General features: G+C 50.2%; 2 protein-coding genes across 2 annotated transcripts; one reads left to right on the forward strand and one right to left on the reverse strand.

Annotated features, from left to right (window-relative positions):
• TGME49_272440 (RNA recognition motif-containing protein) lies at positions 1-2108 on the forward strand (the record flags this gene model as incomplete). The annotated part of the gene is made up of 5 exons (XM_018781661.1): positions 1-78; positions 799-1014; positions 1317-1534; positions 1836-1922; positions 2084-2108. The coding sequence occupies 5 exons, from the start codon at positions 1-3 to the stop codon at positions 2106-2108; spliced, it is 624 nt and encodes a 207-aa protein (XP_018636697.1).
• Positions 2109-4928: 2820 nt separating this feature from the next.
• On the reverse strand, positions 4929-12040 carry TGME49_272430 (MAC/Perforin domain-containing protein; the record flags this gene model as incomplete). Its single annotated transcript, XM_002365835.1, has 13 exons — positions 4929-5140; positions 5291-5402; positions 5817-5908; positions 6138-6249; positions 6503-6629; positions 6865-7028; positions 7383-7535; positions 7926-8203; positions 8599-8795; positions 9231-9648; positions 10144-10308; positions 10860-11121; positions 11768-12040. 13 exons carry the CDS (start codon positions 12038-12040, stop codon positions 4929-4931), a joined length of 2565 nt encoding a protein of 854 aa, XP_002365876.1.
• Between the last annotated feature and the right edge of the window lie 1995 nt (positions 12041-14035).

The following is a 14035-nucleotide window of genomic DNA, read 5'->3' on the forward strand; positions in this document are numbered from 1 at the left end:
ATGGATGCAGAACACGACAGAGGGCGGCAGAGGTTGTCCCTTCTCGTGCGTAATCTGAGTTTTCGTTCGAGCCCCGATGTGAGTGCAATGGAGGAATCACACAGGATGGTTGCAGTCTACGACAAATAAGAGACGACGCCACTTTCTTCACCGTAAAACAAGAGTGGCAGTTTGCATGCGGACGAGACTCACCCTTAATCTCATGTATATGCTCGACATTTATTTCAAAGGAATCCGGAGGAATCAGTCTCTATGTCTCGTACCTGGATCCATCGTCTGCAACCGTGTCCAAAGGCCGTTCATTTTTGCCGAGGCAGGTCTGACAACAGAAGCGGACATTTAACCGCTTCCCATTCCGCCCGTTACTTGAGCATTGCCAAGGTCAAACACCTCGTGCCTTGATTTCTTCCCTGGCAATCTGCCCTCGTCACCGCATGTTAGGCGGATGCGGGGCAGGCTCCGCAACTCGGGAGATGGCTGCACCTGTGGAGCAACGAGTATATTGTCTTTTTATTAGGCAACAGTAAACACTCACATCGATCATCAGTTTTATGAGAACCGAACACACGGCCCTATGAATAAGATCACTGTGCAAAAAGGATTTTGCTGCTGTTCACCTGGGCGGCGCCACCTTGATTGGTAATCCACGGACATACTCATCGTACCAGCACTCAGCTATTTCTACTGTCTTTTTGCGTCGCCGCTTCTCGTGAACGAACGCGTACACCAAGAGGGATCTTCATTTTCCTGTTATTGTTTCGGTTGGTGTTTTCTACACTGATGTGTGTCGGATCACAGGAGGTGCGTGCTGCCTTCGAAGAGTTCGGCCCAATCCGAGATGTTTACCTTCCGCTCGACTATCACACGGGGGAGCCACGCGGCTTTGGATTCGTCGAGTTCGAATCCAGCAAAGATGCTTATGATGCCATGCACCAGCTGCATAATACGTTGCTCAATGGCTCGACAATTCACGTCACCATAGCGAAAAAAGGACGCTCAGACCCCATGCAGATGGTACGTTGTTCTTAAGGTACTTTGCCGGATGGAACGCTGCATGGCAACTTGCAACTTCGTTCTGAAGCTCATGAAGCAAGGAAAGAAATGCCCTCTGTCGAATTTTCGACTGAGTGACAGTATAGGAAGGAGTAGCACGTTGCTGGTGCAAGTCCTAAATCTTGTGATGCCGTTTCTCAGTTTGACGCAGGCACAAGTAAACAGCCTGCGGCTGTGACAGCGATGCGGTTTTGTTTGTGAAGACAGTTGCTTGCCACATTGGCTCCTCGATACTTGGTTGAACGTGTGCCATATTCCTCCAGCGACGCAGAGAGCTTCGAGGAGATATTGATAGGGATGGACGAAGACGAGGAAATCCACGCAGGCAGTGGGACTCATCCCGATCTCCCCCATACAGCACCCGGTGCCCCTCAAGCGGAGGTCATCGTCAGAAGGGTGACCGGAATGCAGTATCTCGTCGAGGACGCAGATCGTGGAGCAGGCCACGCAGCCGCAGGGATAGCAGCAGATCACGTTCAAGGTTAGGTTTCTGCCTTCTAAAATCCCCTCCCCCACCCTCGGGCTGCTTCTCTAAGGACAGACATGAGCCTGGTCACACGCTTCAGAGGGTGTTCTTGCATTATGCTCGTTTCGCTTTTAGACGAACATGCATGGATTGTTTCGGTCCCCCCCCACCTTAACCGATCGCATATGTAATCTCTCAACTCTCATGTATAACCTGACACAGCTGCTGTACGGATTCGCTGGCCGCTGTTGAACTCTTACGTCGAAGGGAGAGATGACGATGAGTCGTGTCTGATCTCATTTTCTTCTTTTTGCAGTCGCAGGTGCAGAACGCCGCCCCATCGTCAGAGCGGGCGCTCCCTTTCCCCGAGCCGAAGCCGGTCGTGCGAGCAAAGTGGAACAAGGTACGAAGTTGCTGTACGCTTTCGCCATAATCCTCGATCTGCTGTAGCCATTTGCTTGATTGCAGCTGCTGTTTTGAGGAACGTGTGTCATATGACGAGAAATTCGCCCTGAGGAAGAACACTAGAGGTTTCACATACACCCGACTTGGTTTTTCTGTCAGGTGGAAGGCATTAAAAGGCAGTTGATATCATCACCGTGAGTCGACAAGTAGTCGCGGGGTCAGCAGTCCAAATCCTTTGTTCGATGCCGGCCACTGTAGGTACAGAACAGGCAGAAACCGAGAAGATAAACTAGGAGGCTTTCTGTCTGGAGCAAGCGCGACAGATGACATGTCGGATGGGAATCGGCGTAGGTCTCTAAGTCGAGAAAGTAGACAACTCGACGTGGAAGACAAGAGAAGCCGAGCATCGAGCGACAGGGAGGAGAAAGCAAAGCGCAAGAACCACAAACGGAGTGCCAGAGGAGACAGCAGCTACTTCAGTCCTCGGTGCACTACTGGAGAGGACAGGAAAACCATTGCGAGAGCTGTTGAGCAGGAAAATTTTTTCGGTACAGAAGACGCATTCAGTGGGGGTAGCGTAGCTGGAGAAGAGACGATCGACAAAACACGCAGAGAGGGACGCAGTGAAAGCACGTCACTAAGTCCAAGGAGGAGTCGCCGAAGCCGTGAAGTCTGTGAAGCGAGAGACTGCAAACGGCCCGAGGCCAAAGTAGGAACAAGAGGCAGTAAATCAGCTTATGACACTGAAAGTGCAGCGCGAAGAGCTGCAGTACCGGTACAAGAAGGAAACTCACAGAATACTGATAGTCCACAATCGAGAAATGCATCTCCCAGTTTTGGAAGAAGTGTCAGTGCGTCACCGTCTGAAACAGGAACTTCCGTAGGGAGACGCCACATCGGTGGCTGTCGCCGGCGCTCCTCGTTTTCTACTTGAGCAGCAAGAGGACAAGATATCTAGCGTCAGTCGGCACGATGCATTCGAGCCTCGCGCAGCCCCGAAGTCAGTGCTGGTCTACCACAGACTTACATGGACAGCTGGTTACTAGAGTCACAGTGGGAAGGACGAATGTTCTCATCGCTGTGTCTTTCTGTGTGATCTAACCATCAGGGTCGTGATGCGTAGCAAGGCCTTGTGCAACACGTTGTCAATATAAACTGCGTAACACGTTGCTACACCTAATATGGTGACGGTAGCATCTAAAGAAAACAGAGTCTGTCGATGCTAAATATCGCATCCGTTCGAGATTCAACCCCGTTTGACATCCTCCTTTATCAGTGGAGGGGCCGTAGTTAACAAGTTCCTCGTCGAGTGGATTCGTTGTCCCGCTTCGCTTTTGAATGTAGGCTCAGCGGTGTTCTAGCGCAAGCAGCAAACAAACGCGCAGACAGTTGGGGCGGATAATGGACAACTGACGTAAACAGGAAAGGGGAAAACTATCCAGTCTAGAGTTTTCCATTTAACGTCGCTCACGTGATGGATATGGGCTTTCGAGGGTCCTTCACAATTGACAACACGTGGAATATGTGCGAATAAATTTGAAATACCGATTGGTTCTCGTGGGTAAACCGTATAAAACTGACAAACTTTCTAAGTTCGTTTGTGGCCTGAAGTGCTCAGCTTTGTTTCGTCACGAAATGAAAGGCACCAGGATGACACCTTTCGCAGCGGCGTAAACCACAAGTGTGTCGCCACAAAATGAGCAAATACAACGTAACCGCTTGCAGTGGTTGGACAAGTGTCATTGCATCATCATTCTGCAGCTGCGCCTCAACTGAAAGGCCCGGAGTGCCTCCTGTGAGAGCAAGAAAACCCTGATTCAGGTTCTCTTACGTCATAGCACACTGCGCAGAGCTTTCATTGCGAGCATTTTGCGTCGTCTGCTGCTCCTAGTAACAGTACTGGAAGGAGTATACCTTTCGGCTGCGTTGAAATACAACAACGTGGTAGTGAACTCAATATTTGTACTAGAGAAAATGGCTTCATGTGTATTAGAAGCTAATAACGAGTGATTTTTATGGACGTGCACATAGAATTCTATGGGGCGCGTCCTCGTGACCGGGCAATACTGAGTGTGATAACTTTTACTTTTGAAGCACTGTAGCAGATCAAGTTATGCCGGGGAAACAGCAAATGCCTCGACGTTGAACGAGCACCCACTCTTGCACGGAATACACCGATAGACTTTATTCGTGTGTAGTGTGACAGCCCCTCACTAACATGTTTTCATCTTTTACACGGTTCTGCTTTATCGGGGTCCTTATAATTTCAAGAGTCTTCTTCGGTGCGTCGACAGGTCAAAAACTTCCATACGAACATCAACAGCCTCACATGAAAGATCTTCATTGACGAAGAACGGTAGCCACCATTGCACTCCTGCACTGAGCCGGACAAGGCTAACGATACATTCACTATGCAGGCACCGTTTCCTCGAACGCGAAAAATTCACGCGTTTTGCATCACAGAACTGCGATCGCACGAAAAATGAATCGAGGATAGTCTGCTTCAAGCCGTCTCCGGCAACTGATACATTTCCTCCAATTCCGAAAACTCAAACCGGGTGCTGCCTTAGCGCTCACCAAAATGAGTTACCTCGAAGCGTTTCTAAACAACAACAGGTCAATTGCTGATCTGGCTGGGCACGAGCGTATCGCTGCCACCGACCGACACGCCATGGAGATTGTCATCTTCGATACATGTTACAGACCACGGGAACCAACCCCAGACCGACCTCGTGGACAGCGTACAGTCATTGTACACTGTTTGGCCAAATGTTTTCTTGAGTCCTCACGACGACGGCTACTTCGTTTCAGAAAACAGCTGTCAACTCCAGGAATAGGATGGGGAGCGACAGGCTTGTAAAAGGGATGAAACTTCATCTCGATTGTGACTCTGACACGCGTACCGCGCCCCCACCGCTGCCAGTGACGTCCGTTGTCAAAGGTTGTCTTCGACTCGACATGGCATGTAAAATCTTTGTACGTAGGTCAGCGATCAACGTGCCACTCAAGCACCCTTGGAGATATCAGAGGCGACGTGCGACTTCTCTTCGTGGCGGCGCCCGCACAGTGCCCATCCGAAAAGGGCGTGTCGATCAACATACAAAACGGTTAGTTGCTCACCTGCTCCGTTGAGAGCACAAGAGTTGGAGTCGTGGGTGCACACTTTAAAGGCCTTTCGAACGCTGGGCATGTGCGTATGCACTTCTAGGGCGAGGCCTGCACAGAAGCGAAAGTCAAAATGCACTGTCGACATTTGTGAGTTCTGATGTTATAGTCCAGCTGGCAACTGTGGTGCATGAGTCCATATACGTTGTGTTTCTACAGAAGAAGAACTGAAAGAAGGCTGACAAAAGGATGACTACGTACCGAGAAGTGTGCGTTCGTCCGCGCCGCATGACACGTTAACAATGCCGTCCGTGTTCTTCATTCGGGAATTCGCCTTTCCTCTCGTACCAACTTCAGCAATGTTGTTCAATTGCTGAAGAGAGATGACGGAAAACACACCTACAGTGTCCTTGTTTCAGCGTCGAAAATAAGCTAATATATCTGTAACCCTTTCCTGAAGACAGATGTGCGCCGACTGTCGCCAGGCACTGCTCAACAAGATGACAGGTCACACGGCACCTGTTTCGCGTATCCAATTCTTCCTAGAACAGCCCAAGAAACAACACTAGACAAATGCCACAAAGTATGTCGACCCGCAAGTATATCGACTAGACTCGAGCACCAACACTACGCATTACCTTGGGTTCACCCGTTGCTACACTAGTCTGCTTTCACTGGCAGTGGATCTTCGTAGCTTCACACAATAACACCACTCAAGGTGTAATCATGTCACCACAGTTAGTGTATCATCAACATATGTAACACACACAAAAGCAAAACCCCTTACCGCGATTCCGGGGAACGACTTCTCCGCACACACCATCCACACGTAAGACTTGACCGTATTCGAGGTCCGGGCCTTCGTGCAGCGTGTTTGACCTACAGAAAGACAGCACAAAAGGCATGTCAGTCTCATACTCTTCATGAACCGGTGTACATGCGATCAAGGATCATCCCCGTGTATGCGGTAACACACGCCCTGGCTGAACGACATCGTTCCTCGACAGTGAAACAACGACTGCGCTTGGAGGTTTTCCCTCAACCGTGCGGATGTCACAGCGTATGAAATTTAGTTTGGTGAAACGTGCCACGAATTCCAAATGCTCACCTGCCGTGCAAGGCTCAACCTGTGTATTTTCGGAGCTGTAGAATCCTGTCCCAATGCTGATACCGAATCCGAAAGCAATCACGGTGTCTTCGGGACAGGTGGCTACCGCAACCTGCATTCAGAAAAGAAGGCCACAGGAACACAGGAACGAGGCCCCCAGTATTCCACAACACGTCGCCGATAACAGCACACAGTGAGAGCATTTGAGTTCATACATTCCTATTGAAGCGGTTGCGACTCTTTTCCAGTAACTGCTGCTTGCGCCGTTCCGTCGAACCGTCCGGCGCTTTATAGGTAAGTCCTGGTAACTGCCATACATAGCTGACGTACAACATCTCTAAGTTCTACGGATGGACAAGACTCACATTTTCTCCTGCTTCGGTCTCCGCGACAACTTGGTAAAACTCGTTCACCACTTCTGGACCACACGCCATGTAGATTCGCTCGTCGTCACCAGCAGCTTCCTCCGCCCCAATTCCATCGCACTTCTCTCTGAAAACAAGAAAAATTCACGAAGACATCTTCGAACTCCGTACGAAGAGCAATACACAGGTTTCAGGGAGACGAAGAAGGGCAAGTCCAGTGCGTCGGACCACACTGCTACGTTCCCCCGTGGCAAGCAGTCTTTTCAGCCATATCGTAATTACTTGGTGTTCGTGTCAGCTTCGAGCGCCCTATCCTCTTCATTATCACTGAAACATACGACTTTCCAAATCCCAAAACTCACCTTCCTGCTGTGCAGGGGGCGATGTGGTAGTTTGCGAGGTTGTTGCTTATCGTCACTTTGAAGTTGAATCTCATGGCGAAGCCAAATAAAACAACCTGCTCGCGTGGACATCTTGCATATCCGGGGGGGGCGCCGGCCCACGCAATCTGAGTAACGTCTTTAAGCTGTTCACAAACCCAAGAAAGACGAAAACACTCGACCAAATGGCTCCGACGCTTAGAAAAAGCGGGTCGCGACTTACGAACACAACAAAGGATGATGTACCCAGAGATTCCCACTTAAGTCATCCGATACGGACTACTATTTGCAGATGTCTCCCTCCTGGCGTGAACGTCTTGCTGTGTCTACAATTGTGAAATTTCGCTGGCAAAGGAGGCCTTCCAAGAGGCACACCTAGACAATCTGGACACGGATTGATTCTTCACCGTCGAGGTGAAGCGTCTACCCCACCGCATGCTATCTTCCCCGACAGGACAACGTTCACAGAGAAAAGCAGGGACGGAGAACAGGTTCCTTACTACATCCTGAATCGACCTCGCTGTGCCCTCAAGAGACTGAACGTCCATCGCGGACATGCCAAAGGCCTTGCTATAGTACGTAACGGCGTGTGTGAACGCCTCCCTTTTGTCCTCAGGTAGCAGATTTTGCAACGGAAGCAACTCGAGCTTGACCTGATGAATCAAGGATATACACAGATAACGTGGATAGAATCTGAAAATCAGAGGCGAGCACCATTTATTGAAGTCTATTCCCAATTGGCCCCAAAGAAAAAGTCAAATTCTACCCATCTCGGAACCTGTTCTTCTGAAGTATTTCTACGCCTCCGCATTTCCCAGCATTGTGCCAAAACGGTGCGAAACTCCACTGCATATGTCTAGGTACCGCTGCTGCTCAAGCGCCTGAGGTTTTATCTTCCATGAAGCATACCCAGCTGTAATCTGTTTTTCAGGCTGCACTTTACAACTGGACACCAGCATATACCCAAGAGTGCTTTAAAAATCAGCATCACATGGCGGCATATGCTCCTGAATCTAGAAGAGACCTGGAGAAAACAGACTTACTGGCATGGGAAGAGCGTCGACTGAATTTGCCCAGGCGGCAATAGCTTTTGGGTCGGAAACGTCTGCCGGAGGTTTTCCACCAATCACTAGGGCCTCTTTTTCTACGTTCAAACTGCGCAGTTGGGAGGCGGAATCCTGGTTTGTCTTGACCTGCGAAGATGCGCCTGCCGAAAAGCCTCCAAGCATGAGTTTCACTTCGGCTTTCACGTCGACGCCCTTTTTCTTCAACGCTTTGACGTCTGAAGACTTCATGGTCACCTGATACGTCATCTTGCCTCCTGGAGGTTCCAAAAGGGGAATAGCACACATCACCAACACCATTCAAATCGGAACATCTCAGCCTGTTGTCTTCGGCAGAACGAGAGCACACGCATAGGTGAAATAAAACACGCACGCCGATAGGTGCACCTTTGAACCCATCGCTTCTGAACATCTCCGGCTGACCAAAAGGTAGTACACCTGCACGTAGATGCCTACACCACCAACGTACACTTTTTTCACGGGAGACTCTAACATTGACGCTCCACATCCTAACCTAAGTCACCGTCGTGTTGCCTTTGTTCTTCTGAACGGGCCGGTTTCTTCCCGCAACAACACAAGCCATGCTGAGCAGCATCCCATCCACACAGGCGCCGTAAACAACGCACGAATCTCCATTGAGAGCGCGACGAACCTGCATAGAGACGAGCTGTATAGTGCGTGCCGAACTGTTCGATGAATGCCATCCATATGGGAATGTTCGTTTGTTGGCAACCATCTGCCATGTGGTCAGCCCGCCACTGCTGCACGGAACAAGGGGTGTCTCTTTCGTTTCCATCGAAAGTGACGGGCAGATGGGCGACGGCGTCGTCGAACGCAAGTGTGTAGTTCCTGGAGTTTGTCATAACATTGGGCCACATATTAAAAACACCTTTTGAAGTCAAGTGGTTCGAAAAGCAGGAAAAGCATGACCGGGAAGGTCCCTGTGGATGAAGGATGTCCAACAGACTCTTGAGTGGATGGCATTTGCACTATGGCGCATTTGGACCGCCAGAGCACGCTGCCAAGTGGCAGTCGGCCCGAAAACGGCTGGACGCAGACGCGGGCGGTGTGTTACCTTGCAAACAGCCGTTTAGACGGGAAGAAAGCATCGAAAATCTATGGCGCAGAGTGTCAACATCGACGGGTAGATGGATACTTTCAATCCTTAAACAGTGTGACACTACATGGCGCCTCATCACTTGACTATATCTGTATTTTTTAATGACTACCGGCTGGAAGAGAAGTCCCACATATATTTTCACAATCAGGTGTCTGGCCTCTCACCACTTGAACGAGTCAGTCTGTGCGAGCCCTGCTTCATAACGGATACAGTAGGTTTTCAGCATAAACGACTTGTTTGCCTTCGAGCTAACATCCTGCGCGAACTCCTTGTACCCAGTTGACCCAGAGAAGCTGTTAATCCCCAGAGAATCTCCTCCGTGGAGGGCCGCATCTACACTCAGCACTTTCTGGTAATCCGACAAAGTGTCCAGCTCGTTGACGTTCTCAGACTGGCGACAGGCTGAGAAAGGGCGCGTAAATGCGCCCAGAGGCTGCAAATAGTTCAAATCATTCGTCACGCCATCGGGATCTTGCTGAAACGAAAAGACGATGATTGGAGACCGCAGACCCGGGTCAACCATCATGTCAGGGTCACCAATGGGGTTTCCTTTAATGCTGTCGTACCCAACGCCCAGGAAGTCTGCAAAAGGTCAATGACACCCAATACAAACTCGGATGCACACCTGGATCTGGACGGAGGCCCGGGCATCTGGAAACCATGATTTTGCCGGGGACTTCAATTTGCTGCAGTATCCGTCAACGGGACCGAAATCGACGTTAGAGCCAACTGGCTCATGCTTTCACCGGGCACTCTCACTCTGACAAGTGTTTCAGTCAGACATATGGATTACGGCGACATTTTCACGAAGCTAACCTAATATGTAACTTTGTTCATGGAAATCAAAAGAGCCTTCACGCTATCTGTAGTGCCTGTCGAGTCGCTCAAGGAAGCTTTGATTCTGATTCTGATTTAAGGGATGCACAGATGCTCAGGATCTAACCGTCGTCTGAGGCTGCCTCGTTCCGTTGACTTGGCATGGCGACATTGAAGAGACGTTATGTTCCAATACCACATTGAGACCCGTCGGTCAGATGACCGTGGACAGGGGGGTCAGCTGCGAAAGGAAAGGCTTACTTGTCGCAGGAGCAGTTTCAACGGCTCGCGTGTACATGCTCTCAGGCGCACTTGCGTCAATAGAACGTCGCAGTGCCCCGAACGCTGGTTCTGGACCCTGTCCACTCGAGCTGTTTACTGGTGCCGGCGGCTCGGGTGCGGCTTCACCTCGACCTGGGCGCGCCCCTAGAGGAGGCACAATGGACGAAACGAAACAGGAGACACAACATGGGAAAGAAGTCAGCACAACCGTCCCGTTTTCCCGATCTGTAACGTGACACTCCACAGAATGTTTTGTGGTCGAGCGAAACACCGCGAACAATTTATAACGCAACCGTCGAGGAGATGATGATGTGTGCCTGAGGGCATCCTTAATGAGTTCCAAAAACACGCAAAAGAGATGCCCAGAAGGCATCACTGCGAAGGAATTTCTTCGTTGTTCCGTTCCCGTGGAACGGTTTTCTTTCTCAGCGGACCAGGATATCTGTTTAACTTATCTCGCACTGAGCTTGGTGACACTATCGAAAAAACCATGTCTTTTGATGTAATGATCATGGAGATAGATACCAGATTTGTGGACACCCGAGACCAGGCAAGTGTGCGGATGGCGATGCTTCGAGTAAAGAAGAAATTTAGATTGACTGTCGATTGCCACTTCAAAAGCACTGCCCTCCTAGAGCTCTCTCAGACTTGAGCGCTGTGTATTGATACGAAGAAACGTCTTCGTATGCTCTTACATGCTGGGGTTCCAACGTTGCCAAAGTTGGAGAAACCTGAGGTGGAGGATGTAGGGAAGTCCTGCTCTGATTGCCTCGCATTTTGTGTGGTGCTAACGTAGCTCTTTTCGTTCACGTTGAATGCGTTTGTCGAGTCTTGCTTCGTCATGGTCAAGGCGTCAGGATCCCCGTCGCTCTCGGCATCTGTAGATTGTTCGTCATCAGCTGCATTTCCACCATCATACTCTTCATCATCCCAGTCGAAGTCGAATTCGTCGTCTTTCTGCCGTACCAAGCATAAAACGTTAAGATCAAGGCGTTTCCAATAGGTGAAGAAGGCACCAGTTGCGGTTGTCCGAACCTAGTGACAATCTGAATGCGTACATGATCCAACTGATGATTCGAAACGCAACGAACAGCTCACACAAGCCTGGTAACAGCCATAGTAACAAGCATGTGATTAAAATGACACCTCGTCCCTCTAATGAGAGGAGCTGTTCTACTGTTAAGGCTTGGATATGCCCATTACAAAGAAATGCGCACCTGCTTGGTTTATTTATTGTAGACGCTGTGTCAAATGCTTTCCATTTCCACAGAACCGCCTCACTATCAACTTCCGGCGAAAATTTCTAGTGTAGCAGTGGGTCTAATGCACACAGTGCATATCGTCACTTGTGGTGGTGCTCCATCCTTCAGGGCATCGCTGTTTAGGGAGGCTGTTGAAACGGCCGACAGTCCCACCCTGTATCCTAGAGCGTAGCCGATGTGGAAAACCCTCGATGTCGTTGGATATTGAACTTCTGCACCTTTAGTTGTCTGACGCAGCCCAGTGTGACTCTTCGGTGCTTGGCAGGCAGAGAAGACCTCCGATTAGAAATAACGGTTGGTGACTAGATGCATATCCTCAAAGCGTGCATTTCAGTACTCACCATCTGAGCTAAGCTGCCGGCGATGGCAGTCGGTACATGATGGGGGCGGATAGATCTCCAGAAGGACCGGTATGAAAGACCTGCATGTTTCTGCTCGTAAGGCTTTGAGCCGGCGGCATCCAGAAGAAGAATTTGTACCACACACAAGGTCACACCCACTAGCAGACAAGCTACCTTGAATCCTGCTTTAAAAAGACCGGCAAAGGGAAGCTTCGGAAGGTAGGAGCCGGCCCGCGAGGCATGCTCGACGGGGGGTGAGAGAGTGCGATCCATTTCCTGGATGCCGGGGACAAGAACTCGAGACTTTAATGGTTGGCTAGTTGGCAAGCTGCGACGGCATCAGAAAAACCTTCTTCCGAGACAGTCATGGAGAGGAAAAGCGAAACATGTCACTCCCTCGGCCTACGGCGAGCTAGACATCCAACGCAAACCCTCCACTCTGTCTCACTATTTATTTCTCGTTGCCCGGTAGACAGTGCTTCCCTGAAGCTGCGCTCAATGCGAAAGAAGAGGGAATTAAAGAGAGATTTGGCACCAACACACTTCGCAGCCGTGGATTGGCGACCCAAAAGGGCCAAGCAGTCGTCGAGTGCCTTGATTGAACTGAACCTGGAATCGACCGCCCTTCTGGAGCAGGGTCATCCAGCAAGATGGGGAAAAACGATACAGGGAGCGACACGCCCAATGCCACCACGGTGCAAGACACTCCAGGTCCCTACAGCGAGAAGGGGGATGCTCGTGTGCTTGTTCCTTTCAAGCTGTGTAACAAAACCGTATGCCTCCCGGCATCTAGCGTCAACAGGGCCCACCAGCTAACTACCCGAATCCGATCCCGAATCGAACCCGAAACACACCCGGGCGTCGATGTTCCGGGTTTTGCGCCCTAGACGCTCGCCCCGACCCTGACAATCGAAGGGTGCAAGCGCGATGAGCTGAAGGCGAAAGAGCTTTCACTGTGTGCCGCGTGTAAAAAAATGCAGTATATTGGGTTTTTGGCAATCTATGAAATGAACCCTGGCGCTGGAAAGGGGAAGACCGCCGACACAACTCTGTAGACAGCAGCTGCGGACGAGGGACAGCACTTCGCTGGCTAGACGGCGACAACACAGGGGGGTGTGCGCGGGTGGCGGGACAGCTTCCTGGACTGTAAAAAGGACAGATATCCAAGATCCTAAAGATAGGCACTCGAGAGTCGAACATTAGGCCATTTATCGTAGTTACTCTGACCAGGAGCATAAGTAGTGGTGTTTCACACGTATGCGAATAGTGTAGATCCCGACGAACTCCAAAACTAGGCGGCAACACCTGTCGTCCCGGGAGTGCACTTAAATACGTTGGCTTGTTGGATGTGTGTGTCAGCAACCTTCCCAGCACAAGTCTTCCTGCACAACCGATTGCCCCAATCTGGTGTGTTCCTCTTTCCTTCGATGACGAGGCTGCAGTCGACACCTTGAATTGGTTTCGGTCTCTAAAAGGGTACACTTCCACTGCTTCCGGCAACAGCGCGCGTACCCCACGGTTGCACATTTATTTGTGACGGCCGCCATGGAAGCTGCTCCAGTTCCGTAGTCTAGCGCACTCTTTCAAATCGGACGTCTTCGGTTTTCCATTTAGCGCTCGCCTTCGGGCTTGGGATAGAAGGCTAGAACATGTGCTCGATTCACCCCTGACTCGTGGTGGTCCGAGCGTTTGTTGCAACTGCGGAATGTGCGGTCACCTTGAAACGGCACAGTGGCAACCATGCCTTTTCATGTATATCAGAAAGCAGTTACTTTCAGATCCAACCTCCCTGAGTAGATACCGGCAACAAGGTCACTACTGAAAGAGAATTCCTGTTGCTGGCGTATTCGCCAATGATATCAATATGAGATGTTAACACTCCTAACACTATCCACACAATGAAGAACATGATTTTTTTTATCGGTCACTGAGCAGCTAGCTTGTCTAGCTGTATAAAGTAGTTACCTATGCACATAGCCCTCTACCTTTTTTGGATATTCGAAAAGCCGCCTCTACGCTAGATTAGCAGCAAAATGCCTTCGGCATATTGAAATTGTGAGTTTCACTATGATTCGCTAACTTCTTGCGACGATCCGAAAAATCTGGGTGGGCAAATAGGCTGCCTCGTCGTTCTAATTCAAGTCTTCATGAAACGTCTGCTCCGAGTTCTTTCGTGAAGTGTTTCAGTGTCTCTCACAAGTTTCCACCTTGAAACGTTGTCCTGCCATAATTACTAAACGAAACTGGTAAGCTAAAGTCCATTCACGA

Source organism: Toxoplasma gondii, chromosome VIII (assembly GCF_000006565.2).
Source record: "Toxoplasma gondii ME49 chromosome VIII, whole genome shotgun sequence".
Taxonomy (NCBI): Eukaryota; Apicomplexa; class Conoidasida; order Eucoccidiorida; family Sarcocystidae; genus Toxoplasma; species Toxoplasma gondii.